General features: G+C 36.1%; 1 protein-coding gene and 1 non-coding gene across 2 annotated transcripts; both read left to right on the top strand.

Moving 5' to 3' along the window:
* The first annotated feature begins 99 nt into the window (after positions 1 to 99).
* Positions 100 to 24,859, top strand: LOC147488885 (GDSL esterase/lipase At2g04570-like). The gene is made up of 3 exons (XM_086572593.1): positions 100 to 495; positions 618 to 1,113; positions 24,571 to 24,859. Exons 1-3 carry the CDS (start codon positions 121 to 123, stop codon positions 24,762 to 24,764), a joined length of 1,065 nt encoding a protein of 354 aa, XP_086428719.1. The 5' UTR covers positions 100 to 120; the 3' UTR covers positions 24,765 to 24,859.
* Positions 20,861 to 20,969, top strand: LOC147488886 (small nucleolar RNA R71). Its single transcript, XR_015203355.1, has one exon. It is a non-coding gene; the product is annotated as a small nucleolar RNA R71 (small nucleolar RNA).
* Positions 24,860 to 25,074: the final 215 nt, after the last annotated feature.

The raw sequence follows: 25,074 nt of genomic DNA, 5'->3' as shown, positions 1-25,074 counted from the left end.
ATTTTTATGTTTATCTATAGTAGTGGTCAAGATATAGGCTGTGAGGCTGTCACTAAGAATTTCAGTTCTTCCCCAAGCCTATCATATTTAGTTTGTCAATAGCATCTGAGATTAAAAAAAATGGCACATTGTAGTACCCTGCCATGGCTCCTCTTAATCCAGTTCCATATAATTATTGTTCAGATTAAAGCAGCTGCAAAACATCCATCTGTTATCGTATTTGGTGACTCCACGGTCGATACGGGTAATAATAATCACCTTTTGACAATCGTTAAGAGTAATTTTCCTCCTTATGGACGTGATTTCATTGGGGGTAAGCCAACAGGACTATTTTCAAATGGAAGGATAGCTAGTGATTTCATTTCCGAGTCCTGTGGGAGCAAGCCAACACTGCCCGCATACTTGGATCCATCATTTAGTATTAAAGATTTTGCGACCGGTGTTTGCTTTGCTTCTGCATCATCTGGATATGACAATGTGACGACTGATGTTTTGGTACGTTTATACCTGTTAGTGTAGTATTGAATTTTGTCAATATTCTTTTCCTATCAAAATAATTTTCTATATATACAGTGTATAGTCTATGATGGTGTTAGTGTTTGGCGTGGAATTTGTAGGATGTTCTTCCTTTATGGAAACAATTGGAGTACTATAAAGACTACCAAATGAAACTAAGGAAGTATATGGGCGATAAAAATGCGAACAAGAGAATGCGCGAGGCATTGTATGTTATAAGCATGGCCACAAATGACTTCTTAGAGAATTACTACAACCCGTTATCCAGCAGAAGAAAAACTGAATTCACTGTCGAGCAGTGTCAAGACTTCCTCACCGGACTCGCCAAAGAATCTATTAAAGAGCTATACAGCCTTGGAGCTCGAAGTATATCCCTAGGTGAGCTTCCACCAATGGGGTGCTTGCCATTGGTGAGAGCGGTAAATTCGATTACTGGTAGCGGTATTTGTAATGAGGAATACAATAAGGTTGCTGACTTCAACAGAAAATTACAAGCTTTGGTGGTAAGCCTTGGAAAAGAACTTCCTGGCAGTGTGTTGATGATTGCAGACTCGTATAATATCTCCTTGATATTATTTCAGAAGCCTCAGAAATATGGTAAGTTGTATTTCATAAATTCACTTACTCAATTTGATGTAAAATAACTAAATATGGTAGAGATCACCAGTTCACCAGAGGAAGACTACCTTACGCATGGGCTCATGGAGGGTTCATGTTGTGAATAGGACAATGCGGAAACAATATTATTCACAACAAATAGATCCTACACAAAGATCGATCCTTCTTACTAGACAAGACTTCAACACCCTCCAAGTAATATCCCAACACTTCTCAATGTCAATTAAACAAGCATATAAAGTAAAACAATTAATGTAAGGAAGAACAAACCACAAGACGAGATATATCGTAGTTTGACAATTTGCTTACGTCCACACTGTGAGTTTCAAGCTTTACTATATGTCCAGAGTATCAAATTATAAGAGCTCTCAATTCACTCACAAAGAATGAACACTCAACTCACAAAGAATTGCTCTCTTACAATCACTCTCTTTCTTGGTTTTGGTTAGGTTAAGTTTTTATAGAAAAAACTTATATTTATACTATTTCTGAAAACTTCCGAAAATAGTCGAATTCGTGCTGAAAAACGGTGGAGCGCGGGCACGCCTAAAGTACTGGAAGTCGCCAAAAACATGAGCGTGTGTGCGCCCTTTGTATAGGAACCGTTATTTCAGAACGACTATTTCTACAAACCGCGAACACCACGCGCAGCGAAATTAATGGGTGTCCACGATTTGTGATTGGAAAACATACCTTTGAATCCGATTTAGATAACTCTGAGAATCCAAGCTTTATCAAATCCGAAATCAACAATCAACCCCTTGATCTTCTGTTGTATTCCTTTAGAATAGATTGGAAGTTGTGTGGGCAATGATCTACCAATCCCCTTCTTTCTCTCAAGATCAGAAACGAATTCAGATCTACTTTTCTTGCCTCTTTTTCAGAACAATGAATAGTGTATTTCGGCCAGAGAGAGATTGTTCTATTTATAGGCTACAATAGGGACCATGAGGAGAAATTAGGGTTTGGCCTCCTGACGGGCTTGGGCTTCCCATGTTCGCCCCGAACACACGGCCCAAGTCCGTCAACAAATAGCTTATTCCACTAAAGGCCATTGTTGCACTACCGCCCTAATCCCAAATTACGTGTCAGCGTTTATGGGCTCCATATTATATGCTTGTTGAGCTCCCCGTATTTAAGATATCGAATGTCCGTTGATTAAGTCAAGTTACTGACAACTACATTAATCAACTTCTTATGTCCTTGAGTAGTACCATTCAACCTCATTGTCATGTCGGAATAAATCCACCTGCAGGGTTTACATGACAATCTTTTTGAGCTCCTCAAGGGGACATTATCAACCCGACTTCTTGCGGGACACGGATTCCTTCTATAATCAACAGCACACCTTACATACAATGTCATTACCCAATCCATCGAGTTTGTTGATTCACAAATGAATCTCACTCATTGATGATTTAAAGCAATGTACAATGCATGTAAGTGCCCGTTATTATATCCGGATTAGGAGGACAATCATCCATAATAACAGAGGTGTTTGTTCTCTTATATAGTCAGTATAAGGAGAAACAACCTCACTTGGTCCTGTTCAATACACACAAAGTGTACTAGTGTAATCATATAGTCAAGATAGACTAATACCAGATTATACTACAACCGTACTAATGGTTTGTCCAAATCCATCTAGGTTGTGAACGATTACTTATACTTTATAAGGTACTGATGATATGATTTTCTGTGTGTTCACACCATATCATCTACAACATAAAGTATTAGACACATGCATATAACTAATAACATTTATAATATGCATAACATTTGCCCATATGATTCTCATTCAAAATATAAAGAATTAGAGTTAATACAAAAGTAATGCTTTTAGTATATAACCCTATCACCCTTGTTCAGGCATACATAGGGCGCGGGCGCCCTTAACACCAGAGAGAGAAAAACATTTTTTTCTCTATATTTTCCACCTCGGTGAGGTTTTAACACATAAAATCGAGCCGAACACATCCAGCAAGACACACATCCATCCGGAATTCGCAGTCAACCGCCCCGATGGGCCATGCCCACAAAGGGTTTTTTCAAGTATGTAGGATTTGGAGCAAGTTCAAATAGTGTTGGAACTTAACTCCGGTGACAAGCTTTGTCAACATATTAGCATGATTGTCATGGGTGTCCACTTTCTCAAGTGCTACATCACCATCTTTAACGACATCCCGTATAAAGTGATAACGGACATCAATATGCTTGGTTCGAGCATGATGAACCTGATTCTTTGCCAAATGAATATCACTCTGACTATTACAATACAAAGCAACACTGTTATGCTCAATACCCATATCATCTAAAAGACCTCGAAGCCATAGTGCCTCTTTCACTGCCTCTGCCACTACCATATACTCTGCCTCAGTAGTAGATAGAGCAACTATAGCCTGTGGCATAGACCTCCAACTAACTGGTGCACCATGCATCATAAACACATAACCAGTAGTCGATCGTCGTCTATCTAGATCACCTGCATAATCTGAATCCACATACCCACTGACATAACAAGTACCTCTACCATAAACTAATCCCATATCTAAGGTACCCTTCAAATACCTCGATACCCATTTCACTGCTTCCCAATACTACTTTCCAGGATTTGCCATATACCTGCTTACAACACTAACTGCCTGTGAAATGTCTGGGCGTGTGCACACCATAGCATACATCAAACTGCCTACTATACTTGCATAAGGAATATTGACCATATGATTTTGTTCCTCTACCAAACTAGGAGAGAACTTAGCTGAAAGCCTAAAATGCCCAGCTAAAGGTGTAGAAACCGACTTTGCATTCTCCATACCAAAACGAGAAATTACTTTCTGAAGGTATTTCTTCTGAGATACAACTATCCGTCGTTTCTTCCTATCTCTGTCAATCTCTATTCCCAATATCTTCTTGGTTCCACCTAAGTCTTTCATCTTAAACTCAGAGCTAAGTTGAGATTTCAACTTGTCTATCTCCACCATACTTTTGGAAGCAATAAGCATGCCATCCACATAAAACAGGAGATAGATGAAGTCATTACCACAAAGCCTACGAAAGTAAACACAACAATCATACTTACTTCGGGTGTACTCATGTTGCATCATGAATGTGTCAAAGCGCTTGTACCATTGCCTTGGCGATTGCTTTAAACCATACAGTGACCAATTCAACTTGCACACATGATCTTCTTTCTCAGCAACAACAAAACCCTCAGGTTGTCTCATATAGATCTCTTCCTCCAAGTCCCCATGCAAGAAAGCAGTTTTCACATCAAGTTGCTCTAACTCCAAGTTGAAGTGAGAAACTAAACTCAATAACACACGAATGGAAGTATGTTTGACCACCAGGGAAAATACCTCATTGTAGTCGACTCCTTCCTTCTGTGAGAAACCATTTGCTACCACTCTTGCCTTGTACCCAGTACTGTTGGACTCAGGAAAGACCTCTTTCTTTCTGAACACTCATTTACTGCCGATAGTCTTTTTGCCCTTTGGCAATAAAACTAGGTCCCATGTGTGATTTTTATCAAGAGATTCCATCTCTTCTTGCATAGCAACCAACCAATCTCTATAATGAACATCTCTAACAGCTTCCTTGAAGCTATCTGGCTCATCATCTTCGATATTTAGTGCATATGCCACTAAATCCACCTGACCATAGTGTTTCACCGGCTTCTCGTGCCCATACTTATACACTCCTTTAACTTGTCTCTTGGGCCTATGGTCAGCCACTATAAGTTGCAGATGCTCATGCTCTTCTTCCTGTTGTTGCGTGGTTCCATGATCTGGTACCTCATCATGAACCAACCAGACATCTGCTGCATCAGACAACTCAAGCTTAGTAGCTTGAACTTCTATAGACTTACCATTCTGCCCAGCTCTTTCCGGCTTACTGAAAGATAACACGTAAGTCTCATCAAAGGTAATATCTCTGCTGACCAGGAACTTATGGTCTTCTAAACACCACAATCTGTATCCCTTTATCCCATTTGTGAAGCCTAAGAATATGGCTTTCTTAGCTCTAGGATCTAGCTTGCTCTCCCTCACATGGTAGTAAGCAGTCGATCCAAACACTCGCAAAATACTATAATCAGCTGGGTTACCTGACCACACCTCATAAGGTGTCTTGTAATCTATAACTGGAACTGGTGACCTATTTTACAGATAACACACCATGGACACTGCATCAGCCCAATACTTTTTGCCTAGACTAGCATTATACAACAAACATCTCGCTCTTTCAAGCAAGGTTCTATTCATCCTCTCTGCCATTCCATTTTACTGAGGCGTGCCCCTAACTGTCTAGTGTCTGGGAATTCCCTGTTGTGCACAAAACTCTTGGAAAGGCCCATAGGTATACTCTGTACCATTGTTAGACCTTAGTGTCTTAACCTTCCTATCTGTGCGATTCTCAACCCTTGCCTTCCACTTTTTAAATGTCTCAAACAATTCATCTTTCGTTTTCATCATATACACCCACATATAGCGAGTATGATCATCAATGAATGAGACATAATAACAGTTATCTCCTTTTGAAGCCACTCCTTCAAACATCTGTATGCACATAATCAAGGATGCCTGTTGTCGTGTGCTTGCTTGAACTGAACTTGACTCTGCACTGCTTTCCATAGACACAATGCTCACAGAACCACATACTTGGCTTCTTCAAGTCCTTCAAGAACCTTCGCTTGCACAACTCAGACAAACCCTTTTCACTCATATTCCCTAGTCGCATATGCCATATCTTAGTGCATTCAGAATCATCACTATATACAACCACTGCTACATCGCCTATTACCGTACGACCCATCAAAGTATACAAGGTTCCATCATAACAACTAAAGAGCCATTGACAATCTTTAGGACTCCACCTTCCCTCACAAACTTGTGGCCTTTGGAATCCAAGGTACCAAGAGAAATAAGATTTTTCTTTAGCTCAGGAACATGTCTCACATCGGTTAAAGTCCTCACTACACTATCATGCATCTTGACCCGTATAGTTCCAATTCCTACCGTCTTACAAGCAACATCATTACCTATCAAAACGGAACCACCATCAATGCTCTCATAAGAAGTAAACCACTTTCTATTCGGGCACATATGGTAGGAACATCTAGAATCAAGAATCTACCTTTCGGCCATATAGTCTTGTGTGGACACACAGAGACTCAACTCGTCCCCTTCAGAGCCTGAAGCATAACTTACCTCAATTTTTGCCTTACCTTTTTTCTTACCATCTCTCTTGTTCTCTTTCTTCGGGTGAGGACAATTACTTGCATAATGTCTCTTTTCATCGCAATTGTAGCACTTCACATGTGTCAAAGGCTTCTTTAACTTGGACCTAGACTTTTTATTACTTGTAGAAACTTTTTCATGCGACCTTCCTCTTGCCACTATCCTCTAACCTGCATCAATGTTATTCTCAACTCTTGTCTTTTTCATCAAGTCATAAGAAAGTAGCACACTTTGAACTTCATCAAGATCAACATTTTCTCTGTTGATAAATATAGTCATTAGATGCTCATAGCTTTCAGGCAAAGAGAATATTAAACATGCTGCTTGATCCTCATCATCCATCTGCATACCAACATTCAAATAATCCGCTAGGCATCGACAGAACTCACTAATGTACTCTTGCATCGTTGAACCATCCACCATCATGTACCGATAAAGACACTTCTTAAGATACACCTTGTTTGTCATGCTCTTGGTCATATACATAGCTTCTAGCTTGAGCCAAATACTAGCAGTGGTATTTTCTCCCATCACACTATACATGACCTTATTAGCAAGACACAACCGGATTGATGAACAAGCATGTAGATCGAACTCTTCCTAATCATCATCACTCATAGTCACAACCTTAGATTTAATCCCCTTTAAAACCTTGTGCAAACCTTGTTGGATGAGGATGTCCTTTACTTGGACTCTCCAAATCCCAAAGTTATTCTTCCCATTAAACTTCTCTATTTTAAACTTAGCATTTGACATCTTGGGAGCCATTTTTCAAGTTACACACAATAACCCAAAAATAATTTCACTTTGGAATTTTATCTAACACCTTGTCTACACAAATTTCGAGCACTATGGTTCTTTATCAAAACTCAAAATCCTAGGTCGTAAATCTTGCTCTGATACCAATTGTTGTGAATAAGACAATGCAGAAACAACGTTATCCACAACAAATAGATCAATCCTACACAATGATCGATCTTTCTTACTAGACAAGACTTCAACACCCTCTAAGTAATATCCCAATACTTCTCAATGTCAATTAAACAACCATATAAAGTAAAACAATTAATGTAAGGAAGAACAAACCACAAGACGAGATATATAGTGGTTCGACAATTTGCCTACGTCCACACTGCGAGTTCCAAGCTTTACTAGATGTCCAGAGTATCAGATTATAAGAGCTCTCAATTCACTCACAAAGAATGAACATTCAACTCACAAAGAATTGCTCTCTTACAATCACTCTCTTTCTTGGTTTTGGTTAGGTTAAGTTTTTACAGAAAAAACTTATATTTATACTGTTTCTGAAAACTTCCAAAAACAGTCGAATTCTTGTTGAAAAACAGTCGAATTTGCGCCCTTGGCCAGGCAAAAGTCAAGTGCGACATGCCTAAAGTACTGGAAGTCGCCAAAGACATGAGCGCGTGCGTGCTTTTGTTCAGGCATATATAGGGTGCGGGCGCGCCCTTAACACCAGAGAGAGAAAAACGTCTGTTTCTCTACATTCAAAAAAAAAAATGCGGGCGCCCCTAAAGTACTGGAAGTCGCCAAAGACATGAGCGCGTGCGCGCCCTTGTTCAGGCATACATAGGGCGCGGGCGTGCCCTTAACACCAGAGAGAGAAAAATGTCTTTTTCTCTACAGTTCACTTGTTTCTCCCGTAAAAAACGTTCCACTTCTCGGTGTCATTCCCCCACGGTACTTTTCTTCAATGCTAAGTTCATTTTACAGCGAAAACTTACTCTCCCTTTTCAATTCCTCTGCTCTACCTGACAATATCGTCACTGTAACATCACTAGGCCCGGCCCAAACATTATCAGTGGTTCATTGTAGCCGTAGGGTTTAAGTAGTTACATGAGTAACTGAAAAAGCACGCAACACGTTATTATTTGTGTCATTGTTTGTGTTAAGTATCTTTTGCAAATCTTACTTAGCCTATTAAATATTGATTAATATAGTGGCTAGCAAGGTATCAATCCTACTCTAAATAACTAGTTGATTATAATAGAAATTTCTAATCTAAATTACTGTAATGGATGCAAGTAAAAGATGTGGCTAAGTAATAATTAATATATGGTTGATTTGATTTGAGATTTAAACTATGCATAAACTAAACTAAATTAAATATATGAATATGAATCAAGAGAAAGAATATCTTGGGAGATATGAATCCACCAAAATCATAGAATTAGTCTAATAGATCTATCTATCATGCTTAATATAAATCACCAATAGATACTCACCATACCTACAAATCTTATGCTCATAACAATGATGATAATATGTAGCTTTCAACGTGTTTTCTATCTTTCCATCAAATACTTCTTCAATCTCCAATGATATCTTCTATCTAACCAAATTGTGCCTTAAGTGACATTTAATATACAACTCTAGGTGCTATGGAAAATCTATTTGTGGTATTAACCATACAACTAATTGAGGTGCCATAAAAAAACCCAATCATCACATTAGAACACTAAAAACTAGAAGAAAAGAATCTAGGGTTTGTGGTATTTGGCTCTACACAATCATGAATTACCCTAAGACCTCCTAACCTCCACAGGAACATTAGATCAATGGACGAATAAGAAGAAACTCAATGAGGGATTTAAACTAAAACATGATAGAAGAAGAATTAAACTAAAACATACGAAAAAGGCTTCATCTTCCCTCCCAAGAGAAGGGAGATTAGCCCCTCATACTATGCTATAAACACAATATGGAAATGAATAATCTTTATAGCTATTAATGGTGAAAAGGTCTGAACTTAAAAACTAGAAGAAAAGAATCTAGGGTTTGTGGTATTTGGCTCTACACAATCATGAATTACCCTAAGACCTCCTAACCTCCACAGGAACATTAGATCAATGGACGAATAAGAAGAAACTCAATGAGGGATTTAAACTAAAACATGATAGAAGAAGAATTAAACTAAAACATACGAAAAAGGCTTCATCTTCCCTCCCAAGAGAAGGGAGATTAGCCCCTCATACTATGCTATGAACACAATATGGAAAGGAATAATCTTTATAGCTATTAATGGTGAAAAGGTCTGAACTTTCTTCTCTCTTAATTCTAGATCTAAGATGCAAACACTAAATTTCCTAGATGATGTAAACTGAGGTTTTTGTGCCTTATATATTGGCTTACATGCTCGTCTGGATAGAGATCCGAATCCTATGTTTATTTGGTGTAAAACTCTCTGTAATCTTTCTAGAAGCAATCCTGGAAAAGTTAAATTCGGTTGGACCAAAGTTGGACGTGGCCCACTTTTCCCTGCAGGCTATTTCCCAAGCTGCAGCTTCTGACAACTTTCAGTTTCCTAATTCTTGTGAAACTCTGACTTCTTTTCCATGTTGATCTCATCTTCCTATGAAATCGAAATTAAGGCTTTGAGATCAGATTGAAGACTCTTCTAACTCAATTATTATCCTCTTTTAGAGTCCTATTAGGCTTGGCACTTATGGAGACAAATATGACGTTTTTGCCCTAGGCTTTTAGCTGTAATTCCTAGTGACTCCTTTTTGACTTGTTTGTCTTATTTTCCCTCCATATTTCATATTTAGGTTCTTTGACCTACAAAAACTCAAATTACATCATATTAGAATATTTAAATATAAAATGGAGACTAACATACACATAATTGGGGTTATAAATCATTACTTTTGAGCACTTATCACAACCACCAACTAGCATTTTGTTAGTCTCTTAGCAAATATGTGTTATACTAGAGAAGTGTTCAAAGCTAACAATACTAATTAAATAATAAATTAACTCACTTTCGCAGGCATCGTGGTTGCATTTACCATATGCAACAAGGCCTTAAACTTTTAAGTTACCCTTAAAGGACGAGTTATAACCTCGTGAGGGTTTTCAGTTGATATACCCACAAAATCAATTTTACATATGAACTATGGTGAAATCTAGATAAAGCAACTTTTTCAGTTAAAATGCTTAAATCAAAAGTTATTACTTATCACACCCATGATCATAAAACATTAGGCTAAGGTTCTATTCATAAAGATAGAAAAGACTGACTAATCATCCTAACTAGAGCTTATTCATTTTTAACCATTTTGATTCCTTTATCTTTTCCAAGCAACGGAATTTCTACCTCACCTTTGGATTCATATTTTGACTTCAAATCTCACCATTTCATACACTCATAAGAAAATCTCTCTCGATAAGTTTTCTATTTTACCTCCATATGCAGGGAAATGAGTAAAAAGTAGAACATCCCACATATGTAGTCAGAAAGACGGAAATTTGCAAATATATAAATAAAGTCTCATGGAAAGAATGTCAATCACATTTGAAGTGTCGGGTCCTTCACTTTAGCATCCTCTTACCTATTCTACACTTCATATCATACTTTAGTGATAAGTCTGGGTATTAAAACAGGGCTTAGGACAGGTTAACAAGAAAAGGGTAAAAAGGATTCAAAAATTTCTGAGAATATACTAAAAACTTTGTGCTTTTGACCTTCTTGGAAATTTTCTTCACTTGTAAACTGGAACACTTGAACTCTATCACTACTTTTGCTCAATTATTTATATATATATATATATATATATATATATATATATATATATTTTTTTTCTTTATTTTATTATTATTATTTTTTCTTTGAGCAAAAGAAATGATTTTCTTCGTTTGACTTTGGTAAAATTTCCTTCAAAAATCTTCTTCGTTCTAACTCTCTCTTTAGTTCTTTAGAAATCCTCAGAAATATGGATAAGGCTAATAATATGGGATATACTCCTTATCTGGAGTTGGGTTTAAGATGATTGGTTTAAGAATAAAATGTTTAATATATGAGGCTCAAAAGTGGTTAACATGATAATCCTACTAGGTGGGATAAAGGTTGACTGGTTCACTACTTAACTTATCAGTATGATATTTTGCTTTGAATAGACTACAAGACCTAATGGCTATCTCTCCAGTTGATGCCACCTCGTGATTGACCAATTCAAGAATAAATGAGACTACACAACGAATTTAAGCACAGAAAAATGGTTGAGTCAACTTGGACTCAGATTTACGTAAAGACTCTCCAAGGAATTAAAATTGAAAGGCTCAAGTCTCACAGGTCAAGTCTCTGTACTAATCCTCTAGTTTGGTAGAAGTTTAAGTTGCTCTTTCATTTGAAATTCCTCTAGTGGTGTATTATATGAACTTACTTTAGACTAAGACTTTTATCAGTGAGATCTATTTCTAGTAATAGAAACTTAGTCTAAAAGTCTTACTAATCCAGGTCATGACTTATAATTTCCTATTTCATTAGCCAGTTTAAACGATAAAAATATACTTTTCATCTGGAATCACCATAATTCACATATAAAATTTCCAAATATTATAATTAAAATATTGCAAAATTTTAATTCTCACCCCCCTAACTAAATTAGGCATTGTCCTCAATGACTAAATAAAATAACTGAAAGCTTACCATAATTGAAATAATCAGAGAAGGAGGGATATTACCTTAATTGCGTGCAAAATTACATCAGCTAAAATCCGTAGAATTTATATCCTTAACAAAACAAATAAGAGTGGTGATTTATAAGGATCAATAATTACTACAATGACTAAATATTTGTCATGTGCTCAATCCGTAGAGTTATACGTCTCTAAAAAGACAGAGAAAGGTGCTAGAGTGGAATGTAAGAGTCACATGTACAAATGACATGACTGAAAAATAAAAACAAAAATTTAAACAATGAATAATAATAATAATAATAATAATAATAATAATAATAATAATAATAATAATAATAATAATAATAATAATATAATAATAATAATAATAATAATAATAATAATAATAATAATTTAAATCAATAGTTTCATTGTTGCACGGAATACAAGATTTGTCTCTGCCTACAAATAAAAGTGATAAAACCATAATAGACAATCAAGTACATGAGTGATCATATGAAGAAGTACTGGAATACATAATCTTAGATAAAGGACTCTATTTCGATTTTGGACGACCTCTCTTTTGAACTGATGTTTCAGCTTTGTTATTCTAGAGCATAAGAATATGTTCCATCAACTCCTTATGTCGCCGAATACTCATCTCCTCCTTGTTTTTCTGATAATTATACAATTTGTGCATACTCCTAAATAATGTTAAACCCATGTCTCGCACATTCCGATCCATCTGAGCATCAAAGACACTAGTGTTTTGAAAATAAGGAGGTGGGGAATTAGGGTCGTGATGAGCTGGTGTCATACCAAAAACTGGTTCACCCTCGTTTGTCAATAAACTAGGCTCCCAAAATCTAGGTGGACAGTGTAAAATCTGCCTAGGAATCTGTCTTTCTTTAAGTTCTATTCCTTCAGCCTCAACTATTTCGCCACTAAACAATTCTAACTCACACAAAAGCCTAGTGATAAAAGTTGGAAGGATGAGATACCCATGATTTGCATTCTTCCTTTCCATAATATTCTTCATTAAAGTCTTTCCCAAACAAATTTTGCTATCCCTCTTCATTAATATAAATAGGATATAACCACCAGGTTCATAGATTGTAGAACAATTACTCGACCCAATCACATTATCACAAATCTAACGATATGTCAAAATTTGATTCACCTTGAAGGGAGCAAACTCGGACACGATTTGCAGAATCTACTTCTACTCTTTCTCCCAGCACAGCTCGATAATCACATGATTGTTTTACCTTTGTTTGTCGTCCATAGTGTGCTGAAATTCCCATTTTTTCTACTAGAAAGTCAGGGTGATGATGGTGGGTTCAGAGTCATTATCCCAATACAATTCCATTTTCCCATTCACCTCTTCATAATCGATTCTGCAGTCATAGAAACGTCGAATAATACCTTCATGATATTTGTCTCCATTAGAATAAAAGAGACAGTCCCAACCCCGATTTTTGCATTCTTGTTTAAAAAATCCGTTCATGGCATTGTTATCAAACAACTCTCCATAACAGAGTTCAGCGTGAATCTTTCGTTCGATCATCATGTTCAACTGTTTACAAACTTGTCCTCGAGCTGGCGTAATGTGTATGGCCAAACAGAGGGTAAGAGGACACAACAAAACCACAAGAACGAGACTGGAAATACTTGCTCAGTAATAAATCGTCCTGTACAAAACCTTTTTTCTCCAAAATCTTTCAAGCCTAACAATTATTAATAAGGCACCATTCCTTCCTCACAGCCAATACCCCCTAACAACTTTCACATTCTCCTATTCTCCTTCGACAACAACAAACAAACAAAAAAAAAGACAGAAACCAATCTCTATTGAATTTAACTCAACTCTCTTTTCTAATTTCTGGTTTGTTTTCCTTATCAAAAGCGAAAATGGATTCACCACGCCATCAAGAGAGATTGTGATTTACTACTGTTTGGGAAAGTAGATTCACCATGAAATCGGAATTTGATCGATTGTGAACTAACCGGCAGCAGCTCTTGTCGATTAGCAAGTGCTGATAATGATGATTTGAGGTATAAATGGACGTTGCAACGCCTATTAATGGGTGTGGTGAAGTGGTGGAACTAATGAGGGAGTGGTGGTGCGGTTGGAAGAAGAAGAAGATTGTTTTTTTTTCTTTTGTTTCTAAGACCCTAGTTGTTTGGGATTTTTTATGGTATTCAGGCCCATTTAACTAGATTGATGCTTAGAGTAGGATTTGGTTTCGAAACACAAAGGTATTCTACCTCACTTGACCGAAACAGAGAGGAATTTCACCTCACTAGTTCACGCAGTGATACAGATGCATCACATAACACTCTAGGTTCATATAAATTGAATTCTTATTCATAAAAATTAATAATAATCACATTCATAAACTATTGATAAAATAAGAAAAGAATAAAAACACATCAGGAAATAAACTTACTACTAGTATTACTTCCTAATACTATACTATAAAGACTAAAGATAAATTAATTCTGCATACTCTTGATACTTCATGTTCCTTCCTTAACCTTGTCATTGCTATCAATGTGCTTAAAAATTATCTTCCAAACTTCCTTGTCGCTATAATTTTTGTAAATATCTTCATCACTCCAATAACACCTTGACAACAACTTTCTTCTGTATTTGATGTCCAATTTAACCTTATAATCCCAAGCCAAGAGTCTAGAGCGCCTAAGAGTGATGTGTAGTGCATTGACTGTTTGAATTGGGATCCAATCTTTGTAGTGATTCTCTAATCCTGGACACAAGTGACGTACCATCTTGTAAATAAAAACGGGGAGCACTAGCTTGTTGGTGTTCCTAAGAAAGACGTATATGATTTGTGTTAGCATTCTATAGAATACGTTGTAGAATTCACCATTCTCCAAAGCCTTTAGGAAGTGTAGGCTATATTTATCAGAGGAAAATAGATTAGGATCACCGAAGATATTGGTAGAGATCCACATCAAAGCTAAGGCATGGTTCCTAGCAAAGGTGTTTATAGGGATGCGCTTGCGATCTATTACTGTCAAACCTGGTCCTAGTTGCTTCTCGTAGGTGAGCGCCCCATTCTTTGATTCTTGGTTTAGAAAGTTCCTATTGACTCCTCGACTCATATCCTCCACCAATCCTGTTAGTTCACGCCTAATCTCTTCATCTTCGACTCCAAACATTCTTGCGATCATTTCGGGGCTTATGCATAAGTGCATGGTTTTAAGAGATCCTACTAAGTATCCCATAGTACTGAAGGTTTGAAGACAAGAATAGAATTCACGAACCATCTGAGGAGAGTAAGTGTCTTCTGGTGTATAAAGCAAACCAGTCCAGTTTCTAACTTCTAGTTGATTTCTCAAGTAATGTCCTAAAGGGTTGTTAAACAAATCTTGGTAGCACTTCTCTGGTATGATCTTGGCATCTGGAGAGAGATTGATTTGGGTGAATTTAATAGTCTAGAATGTACCTAAGTTCATGTAATTCATTGTAGCACATGGTCGGTTTATGATTTGAGAGGTATTTGCGGTGAAAGCGGTGAAATATGGAGAGTATGGGTCGATTTCTTCTAACATGTTTTGGCGATGAGATACAGAACGAAAGAGATGTAGAAAGTATTGAAGTAGTGAACTAAGGAGACGCTACAAAGTATAGCTTTATAGGAGAAGTTTCAAAAGTGCTCCACTTCTCTCCTAGTCAGAAACGCAAAGCTATAGCTTCCTGACGTTGGGTAGATTTCTACTCCTTTCTGAACTCGAATTCTATAGACTACCTGTCTCTCTCTTCTTTCTTTGTACGAATATATTTAGTCTTTTGGGTTATGTTGGACTATCCTAAGTCCTCTGATCCTAGTTAAAATGGAATTAATATAAAGCTAACGAGAGTTGAAGTGGAAGTAGGAAAAATCTTTTCTTATATAGTTGAAGCAATGTGAGTTGCTGTATATTTTCAGCACAGACTCAGGTATGCATCTATTTTTTAAAAAAAAAGAATGAGCTACTATCTATATAAACTACTTGGGTTGCCTCCCATAAGCGCTAAGTTTAATGTCGCCAGCCGACACAGAGGGGGGAAACTTAAGTTTACCCCCCTAACTAAATTAGGCTCATCTTCTAATGTGGTATGATTTGCTCTATCCTTCGTTTTCTAGCGGTAGAAAATAAGAAATGAATGGAGCTTATTGTAACTGGTTCTGCTAGTACAAGGATATAATCTTGCAACACCGTGGGTAGTTTATCCCATAGATTGTTTTCCGGATCAAGTATGTCTTTGTATATTGGTTCTATAAGTAAAGTTTCCTCTATATCTCGTGTAGGTAGCTCTAAAAATGGTTTTAAGCGGTGTGCATTTACTTTAAAACTAGTACCTCGTTTTGGATCCTCTAACTCTATTGCACCATGGTGTGTAACGTTTCTTACAAAGTAAGGACGACCATCTAGACCATAATTTTCCTAGAAATAATTCTAATCTAAAGTCATAGAGTAAAACTTTTCTGACTGAGTAGAAATCTTTCCTTAAAATTTGTTTATCATGGGCTAGCTTTGTTCTTTTCTTATAGTTCTTTGAACTTTCATAGGCGTCCTCCATTATTTCTTCTAACTCGTTTAGCTGTAGCTTTCTTTGTTCTCCAGCCTTATCTAATTCGAAGTTCATGGCTCTAACAGCCCAATAGGCTCAGTGTTCTAGTTCGACAGGTAGGTGACAAGTCTTGCCATAGACAATACGATAAGGGGACATAGCTATAGGAGTTTTGAACGCAGTACGATAAGCCCATAAAGCATCATTAAGTCTAAAATGCCAATCTTTCTTCGAAGGGTTAATTGTTTTCTCTAGAATATTTTTAATCTCCCTATTCGAAACTTTGGCTTGCCCATTTGTTTGTGGATGGTATGGAAGAGCAACTTTATGTGTTATGCCGTACTTAGACATTAGATTTCCAAATACCCGATTGTAAAAATGCGAGCCATTATCACTAATTATAGCTCTAGGAGTTCCGAACCTAGGTAAAATATATGTTTTAAGAAAATCTATGACCACTTTATGATCAGCGGTCCTTGTTTCTACGGTTTCTACCCATTTGGATACATAATCAACTGCCACTAGGATGTAGAGAAAACCATTAGATTGAGGAAAAGGGCCCATGAAGTCTATACCCCATACGTCAAAAATTTCACATATGAGAATGGATTGTTGGGGCCATTCATTTCGTTTGGTTATTTTTCCTAAATGTTGGCATCTAGAACAAGCTTTACAATAGGTTATATCATCTCTAAACATGGTGGGCCAATCAAATCCACACTGCAAAATCTTAGCAGCGGTCTTTCTTGAACTGAAATGTACACCACAAGCTTGGTCATGGCAAAAAGATAGAATAGATTGTTGCTCAAATTCCGGGATGCATCTACGAATTATCTAATATGGGCAATACTTAAATAGGTAGGGGTCATCCCAAAAATAATCTTTTACTTTGACGAAGAAAATATCCTTTTCTGGTTTGGTCCAATGAGATGGGATTTGATTGGTCACTAAATAATTCACGATATCAGCATACCATGGTACTTGTGAAATATTATAGAGGTGTTCGTCAGGAAAGTTTTCTCGAATAGGTGGTGATTCTACGAGAGACTCACACACTAGCTTAGATAAATGGTCAGCAACTACATTTTCATTTCCTTATTTATCGTGGATTTCTATGTCAAATTCTTGTAAAAGAAGGATCCAACGAATTAAACGTGGCTTAGCATCTTGTTTAACTAATAAGTGATGAAGTGCCACATGATCAGTATAAACTATAACTTTAGATCCAATAAGGTACGAACGAAATTTGTCAAGGGAAAAGACGATGGCTAACAACTCTTTTTCAGTTGTGGAATAGTTTCTTTGAGCATCATTAAGTGTTTTACTAGCGTAGGATATTACATAAGGTACTTTGTCCACTTTTTGGCCTAGAACAGCTCCTACGGCATAATCGGATGCATCACACATAATTTCAAAAGGTAATCTCCAATTAGGAGGTTTGATAATTGGTGCGGTTGTGAGTGCATGTTTAAGTTGTTCAAATGCGGTAAGGCAGTCTTTCCCAAATTCAAAATCACTATCCTTGACTAAAAGATTTGTTAAAGGCCGTGCAATTTTGCTAAAATCCTTAATGAACCTACGGTAGAAACCGGCGTGTCCTAAGAAGGCTCGAATATCTTTTACACATTTTGGTACAGGGAGTTTAGCTATTAACTCAACTTTTGCTCTATCCACTTCAATACCTGCATCAGACACGGAATGACCTAAAACAATCCCTTGTTTTACCATAAAATGACATTTCTCCCAGTTAAGTACTAGGCTAGTGTCACGACATCTTTTTAAGACTAAAGATAGATGGTGTAGACAATCATCAAATGTAGGTTCAAAAATAGAGAAGTCATCCATAAAGATTTCTATGAATTTTTCTACCATGTCACTAAAAATACTCATCATACACCGCTGGAAGGTAGCAGGTGCGTTACATAAGCCAAAAGGCATACGCCTATAAGCAAATGTTCCAAAGGGACATGTAAATGTAGTCTTCTCTTGATCGTTAGGATGAATAGGGATTTGGTTATATCCAGAGTATCCATCTAAGAAACAGTAAAATGCTTGGCCGGCTAATCTTTCTAGCATTTGGCTATGAATGGTAAAGGAAAGTGATCCTTTCTAGTAACACTATTTAGCTTTCTATATATAGTCAATACATACTCTCCATCCGGTTTGCACTCTAGTAGGCACTAACTCATTGTGATCGTTGGCTACCACCGTTATACCTGATTTCTTTGGTACTACTTGTACTGGACTAACCCACTTACTATCTGATATTGGGTATATAATATCGACATCTAGAAGTTTGATTATTTCTGCAAGTACCACTTCTTTCATGTTAGGATTTAGACATCGTTGTGGTTGGCGAGAAGTTTTGGCATTTTCTTTTAGGTGAATTCTATGTTGGACAACTGAAGGACTTATCCCTTTAATGTCACCTATAGACCATCATATAGCTTCTTGTTTTCTCTTAGAATTTCTAATAGTTTAGTTTCTTGTTCACTAGTTAAGTTTGCAACTATCATAACGGGTAATTCCTTTGCCTCATCTAAAAACACATATTTTAAGTTTGCAGGTAAAGGTTTTAACTCACGCCTAGGTGGTTCCATTATATCATGTGTCTTTTCTTTAAATTTATTAGATGCACCTAGAATGTTCTCATCTAGTAACGCATTAACCTAACATCTAACACTATCCTTTTCATAATCAGTAACTAATTGTGATAGGCACATTAAGAGTGGATCTTCTGGATAGGTTTGTTCAAACGTTTCGGACACTAATTCCTCAATCTTACACATATCATCTACCCCTTCGGTATCATCAGGATGTTTCATAAGCTTAAAAATGTTTACTTCCACTTTTAGATTCCCAAATGTTATTGTCATGCTCCCATTCCTACAATTTATTAGAGCTTCTACTATTGCTAAGAATGGTCTATCCAAAATGATAGGAATTTGGTTTCCATTTGTAGGTAAAGTGTCAAGAACTATAAAATCAATGTGGTAATAAAAATCAGAGACCTTGATAATCACATCCTCTATTACCCCTCGTGGAATCTTAATAGATCTATTAGCTAATTGTAGTCTAACATTTGTTGGTTTCAAGTCTTTTAACCCTCACTGTTTATAAACTGAGTAAGGTAACAAATTCACACTAGCACCTAAATCCAATAATGCTTGATCAGTGTAGTCCTCTCGGTCCTTATGTTTTACTACGGCTTGGTTCTGTAGAAAGGATGAACAACCTTGTGCAAGGAAAACTTCTTTTGGGATATTTGTTTTCTTTTTTACTAGGTCTTTTATGAATTTGGCATAAGAAGGCATTTGTTTAATTGCACTTAGAAAAGGAATATTGATATGTAGATTTTTAAAAATGTTCATGATCTCATTATATTGTGCTTCCTTTTTGTTATCTTTTAACCTAGAGGGGAATGGTGCGGGTGGAATTTTTTCGGTTACTTGCTCTTTGGTTTTTTTAGTTTCAACTAGCTTTTCCTTATCTTTTGTTATAACAACTTCATCAGAATCAGGTATGTCAACTTTGTTATCTACTTTCTTTCCTGACCTAAGGGTAGATATCGAGTTAACTCGCTCTGTGGATGCGGATGAAGGGGTGGTTTCAACTTGATAAACATTTCTACCTTTTGGATTTTGTTTAGGTTGGCTTGGTAAGGTTCCTTTGGGTCTCTCGGCTAGACTAGGTAGTATCTGATTGAATTGTTGGCTCATCTGTTGAGTCATAACATCGAATTTTGGGTCAATTCTTTTGAATTCATTCTCGGTTTTGGTGGCTAAAGCTTTCATGGTTTCATCTATGGTGTTGGGTTAGTTGGGTTTGGTGATTAGCCATAGGATCAATAGCTAATTCTCTGTTCATGTTTGTTTGTTGTTGTTGTTGTTGTTGTTGTTGGTAATACTGTGGAGAAGGTACTACTGTGCCTCTATTATTCATGTATTGTTGCCTATTGTTCCCTTAATAACCCTGAAAACCATATTGGTTTTGCTGTGGAGACATGTTTTGTCTCCATTGATAATTATTTCATGGATCTTGGTTATAGTTATTACTAAAGTTATGGGCAACAAATACTGGACAAATTAGTGCATCATGGTCTGTGGCGAAATAACTTTCACAAAATTGATTGGCACTCATTGCTTGTTGAGGTTGATTATTCATTGGAGGGTTTGAAGTAAATGAATCAAATTTCTTGTTTAAGTTTTCGATTCATATGGTTAAACTAGCAATGACACCTTCAAGTTTCTCATTGAGGTCGTTTTTAACCTCATACATACCTGGTTTACTGAAACTCATCCCCCCATCTACCCGTGTCATGTCCTCATGGTCACTACTATTGGCCCAATCCTTAGAACTCTCAGAAAAGTTTTGCAAAAAAGTGTAGGCTTCATCAGGAGTAAGACTAGTAAATCTTTCTCCATTCATTGATTCAATTAACTGACGGTTCATAGGTGAAAGACCTTTTATAAAGTAATGTACGATATTAAGTATGTCAAAACCATGATGTGGACAACGGATAAGTAAATCATTAAATCTATCCCATGCTGTATGAAACTCTTCATTAGGTTTTCCTTTGAAGGTTGAAATAGCCAATTGCATGGCTTCAATTTTACGTAAAGGGTAATATTGTTTCATAAACTTTTGTGATAGTTGCTCCCAAGTAGTTATAGAATTAGAGGGTAGGGATCTATACCAACGTAGTGCGGCATCCTAGAATTAGAGGGTAGGGATCTATACCAACGTAGTGCGGCATCCTCAAAAGTCAAGGGGAACAACCTTAATCTAGTCTATTCAGGGGAAAGATGAGGTGCTTTAAAAGTACTTAATATGCTCAAGAACTTACTCAGATGATTATACGGTTCTTCATTTGTTTTGCCATAATATTTTGGCAACATATTAAGAATGGTCGGCTTAATCTCATAGTTATTGTTATTGTCGGGCATCACTATGCAGTTCGGTGGTTGAACCGCAATAGGTTGAAACAAGGTACTAAGAGTTCTTTGATCAGCCATGGCGGCTAATGGTACTCTCTCTGGTGTATCTTCTAAGTCTACTAGTGGTGTGTGTGTGTTTCAGATTCAGAATCAGATCCTGAGTTCGATGGTGTGGTCTCCTCCAAAACCAGAATTGGAAGATTGTTACAAGAATTAGCTCTTCTGATTAAACGTTTACGAGGTGAACCACGAAACCAAGTTTTCATTCACTAGATAATAAAGCTATATAAAATAATCTAATATACACTTAATTAAATAATTATATTATCAAACTATATGATGCTAACTATTAATGCTAATTATGAAACCGCTAATAGGGGATTCACGGTGGAAGAGAAGTACTTACTGTTACAGCAAGCAAAACAAGTCCAAATTTTTTTAAATATTTATAGAAGCTACCTGATACGTCCAGAAAGTAGCCTGTAAAATTTCAGAGAAATCGGAGCTTGCAAAATCCCTCTTCTGTACTATTTAAGTCTGCAGAGTCTAGTGAAGAAGTTTTCTGCACACAATGTAAACAATCGATTGAATAATAAGTAAAAGAGCACTAAAAATCACGAAAGTTTTGTTGGAGTCTCCTGACATGTCAGGGATGATCCTATAAAAAGTTTGGATTATTTGGAGTTTTATAGATCCTTCTTCTCGGCTGTTTTTCAAGAGACCTTGGTCTTGAAAAGCTGCAGAAACACACTGAAAAAAGCAACTAGTTAAGTAATCAAAACAGGTCAAACAATACTCAAATTTTTACTGGAAGCTCCTGCCGAATCGAGGTTCCTCCTATAAAAAATTTAGAATTTTTGATAATGTGAAAATAACTCTGCTCGACTATTTTTAGAGATGCTTGTGTCCTGAAAACTGAAAACGGGGTACTACAAAGACGATGTTAGTTACCTAGGTAAGACAAGTACTAAAAATTCGAAAATATTTCAATAAACTACTGATACTGTACAGATCAACTCTGTAAAATTTCAGAATTTTTTGAAATTTATAAATACGTTTTCTGTACTGTTCTTTTCTGTTAAACAAACACTAAACTTTATGAAAATACTTTCTACTATGCAAATCTAATTGAATTATGCTAAATTAATCTAATTATGCTAAATATGCAATTTATACTATATGAATTTCTAAATTAAAGTAATCTAAATTAAATATTCTATCACCTAATCAATTTATAGCAGGCAGCAGTGCCATTGAAAAAGCACGCAACACGTTATTATTTGTGTCGTTGTTTGTGTTACGTATCTTTTGCAAATCTTACTTAGCCTATTAAATATTGATTAGTATAGTGGCTAGCAAGGTATCAATCCTACTCTAAATAACTAGTTGATTATAATAGAAATTTCTAATCTAAATTACTCTAATAGATGCAAGTAAAAGATGTGGCTAAGTAATAATTAATATATGGTTGATTTGATTTGAGATTTAAACTATACATAAACTAAACTAAATTAAATATATGAATATGGATCAAGAGAAAGAATATCTTGGGAGATATGAACCCACCAAAATCATAGAATTAGTCTAGTAGATCTATCTATCATGCTTAATATAAATCACCAATAGAAACTCACCATACCTACAAACCTTATGCTCATAACCATGATGATAATATGTAGCTTTCAACGTGCTTTATATCTTTTCATCAAATACTTCTTCAATCTCCAATGATATCTTCTATCTAACCAAATTGTGCTTTAAGTGGCATTCAATATACAACTCTAGGTGCTATGGAAAATCCACATGTGGTATTAACCATACAACTAATTGAGGTGCCATAAAAAATCCAATCATCACACTAGAACACTAAAAACTAGAAGAAAAGAATCTAGGGTTTGTGGTATTTGGCTCTACACAATCATGAATTACTCTAAGACCTTCTAACCTCCACAGGAGCGTTAGATCAATAAATGAATAAGAAGAAACTCAATAAAAGATTTAAACTAAAACATGATAGAAGAAGAATTAAACTAAAACATACGAAAAAGGCTTCATCTCCCCTCCCAAGAGAAGGGAGATTAGCCCCTCATACTATGCTATGAAAACAATATGAAAAGGAATAATCTTTATAGCTATTAATGGTGAAAAGGTTTGAACTTTCTTTTCTCTTAATTCTAGATCTAAGATGCAAACACTAAATTTCCTAGATGATGTAAACTGAGGTTTTTGTGCCTTATATATTGGCTTACATGCTCGTCTGGATAGAGATCCGAATCCTATGTTTATTTGGTGTAAAACTCTCTATAATCTTTCTTGAAGCAATCCTGGAAAAGTTAAATTCGGTTGGACCAAAGTTGGACATGGCTCACTTTTCCCTGCAGGTTATTTCCCAAGCTGCAGCTTCTGACAGCTTTCAGTTTCCTAATTCTTGTGAAACTCTGACTTCTTTTCCATGTTGATCTCATCTTCCTATGAAATCGAAATTAAGGCTTTGAGATCAGATTGAAGACTCTTCTAACTCAATTATTATCCTCTTTTAGAGTCCCATTAGGCTTGTCACTTATGGAGACAAATATGACGTTTTTGCCCTAGGCCTTTAGTTGTAATTCCTAGTGACTCCTTTTTGACTTGTTTGACTTCTTTTCCTTCCATATTTCATATTTAGATTCTTTGACCTGCAAAAACTCAAATTGCATCATATTAGAATATTTAAATATAAAATAGAGACTAACATACACATAATTGGGGTTATAAATAATTAATTTTGAGCACTTATCAGTAACATACTTAATTGTGCTAACCATCTAACTCCTCAAGGTATACAATACAGATAATGAGATTGTCTTGGGGGGTGCTTGTTTTTCGCTTTTTGTAAGTGCTTACTATTTATTCTCACGGTAAGTGGTGGACCAGGGACCATTTAGTTTTGGGTGTTTGTTTTTCAACTATTTATAAGTGGTAGACTCTTTTTATAGTATATTTTTTGCTAATTATAAAGTTATAAGTGTCAAAAGTGTAAGTAGCAAAATTTGACTTACATAAATTTATAAATAGCAAGCACTTATAAATACTAATCACTTATAAGTAGCGAAAAACAAACACCTCTTTATACTCATATGCATTATTCTTATAGAATCTCTACCACTCAACAAAGATATATTTCACCACTAGTAATTTAGAACTTCTTATTTTTCGACTTTTCTCTTTCTCTTAATTTGGTATTGCAAACCACGTCACACTAATTCTATTTTTTTTTTCTTGTGAAATACAGGATTTGAGACTACTAAAGTAGGTTGTTGTGGAACAGGATTGTTTGAAATGGGCTTCATGTGCAATCCATTTAACCCGTTTAGATGTTCAGATACGAACAAAAACGTATTTTGGGATGCATTCCACCCATCAGAGAAAACAAGTCAGCTCGTCGCTAAGCATCTTGTGATGACACTCTCAAGTAATAATTTGTAACTTGGGATGATGGTTATGAAGTTAAAACTTAAAGGTACAGTTCGATGTTCGATGTAACTTGGGATCATTGTGATTGGTGCAGTTCGATGTTTGATTTAGTTTATCTTACACCCAAACCTTGCGGGTTAAATTAAACCTAACAATTTCTCTTTAGAATAACCCCTCGATTTTTTTCTTCTTCACAAAATTCTCCAACAGGCATATAATGATTGATTATTGTTGGAGCAGAAGTCCTTTGTATCCAGGTTTTTAGGAGTGATCAATACATTCCATGACAACTGTAAAGGAGCGTTTGGTTCTTCCTTTGCAT

Source organism: Coptis chinensis, chromosome 7 (genome assembly GCF_015680905.1).
Source record: "Coptis chinensis isolate HL-2020 chromosome 7, ASM1568090v1, whole genome shotgun sequence".
Classification (NCBI taxonomy): Eukaryota; Viridiplantae; Streptophyta; class Magnoliopsida; order Ranunculales; family Ranunculaceae; genus Coptis; species Coptis chinensis.
This window is presented reverse-complemented; position numbering and strand designations above follow the sequence as displayed.

Bases quoted from the DNA above. Each gene is read 5' to 3' on its own strand.
- LOC147488885 (XM_086572593.1), top strand. From the start codon at position 121: ATGGCACATTGTAGTACCCTGCCATGGCTCCTCTTAATCCAGTTCCAT. The intron at 496-617 runs GTACGTTTATAC...TGGAATTTGTAG, and splicing joins ATGTGACGACTGATGTTTTG to GATGTTCTTCCTTTATGGAA. The intron at 1,114-24,570 runs GTAAGTTGTATT...TGTGAAATACAG, and splicing joins TCAGAAGCCTCAGAAATATG to GATTTGAGACTACTAAAGTA.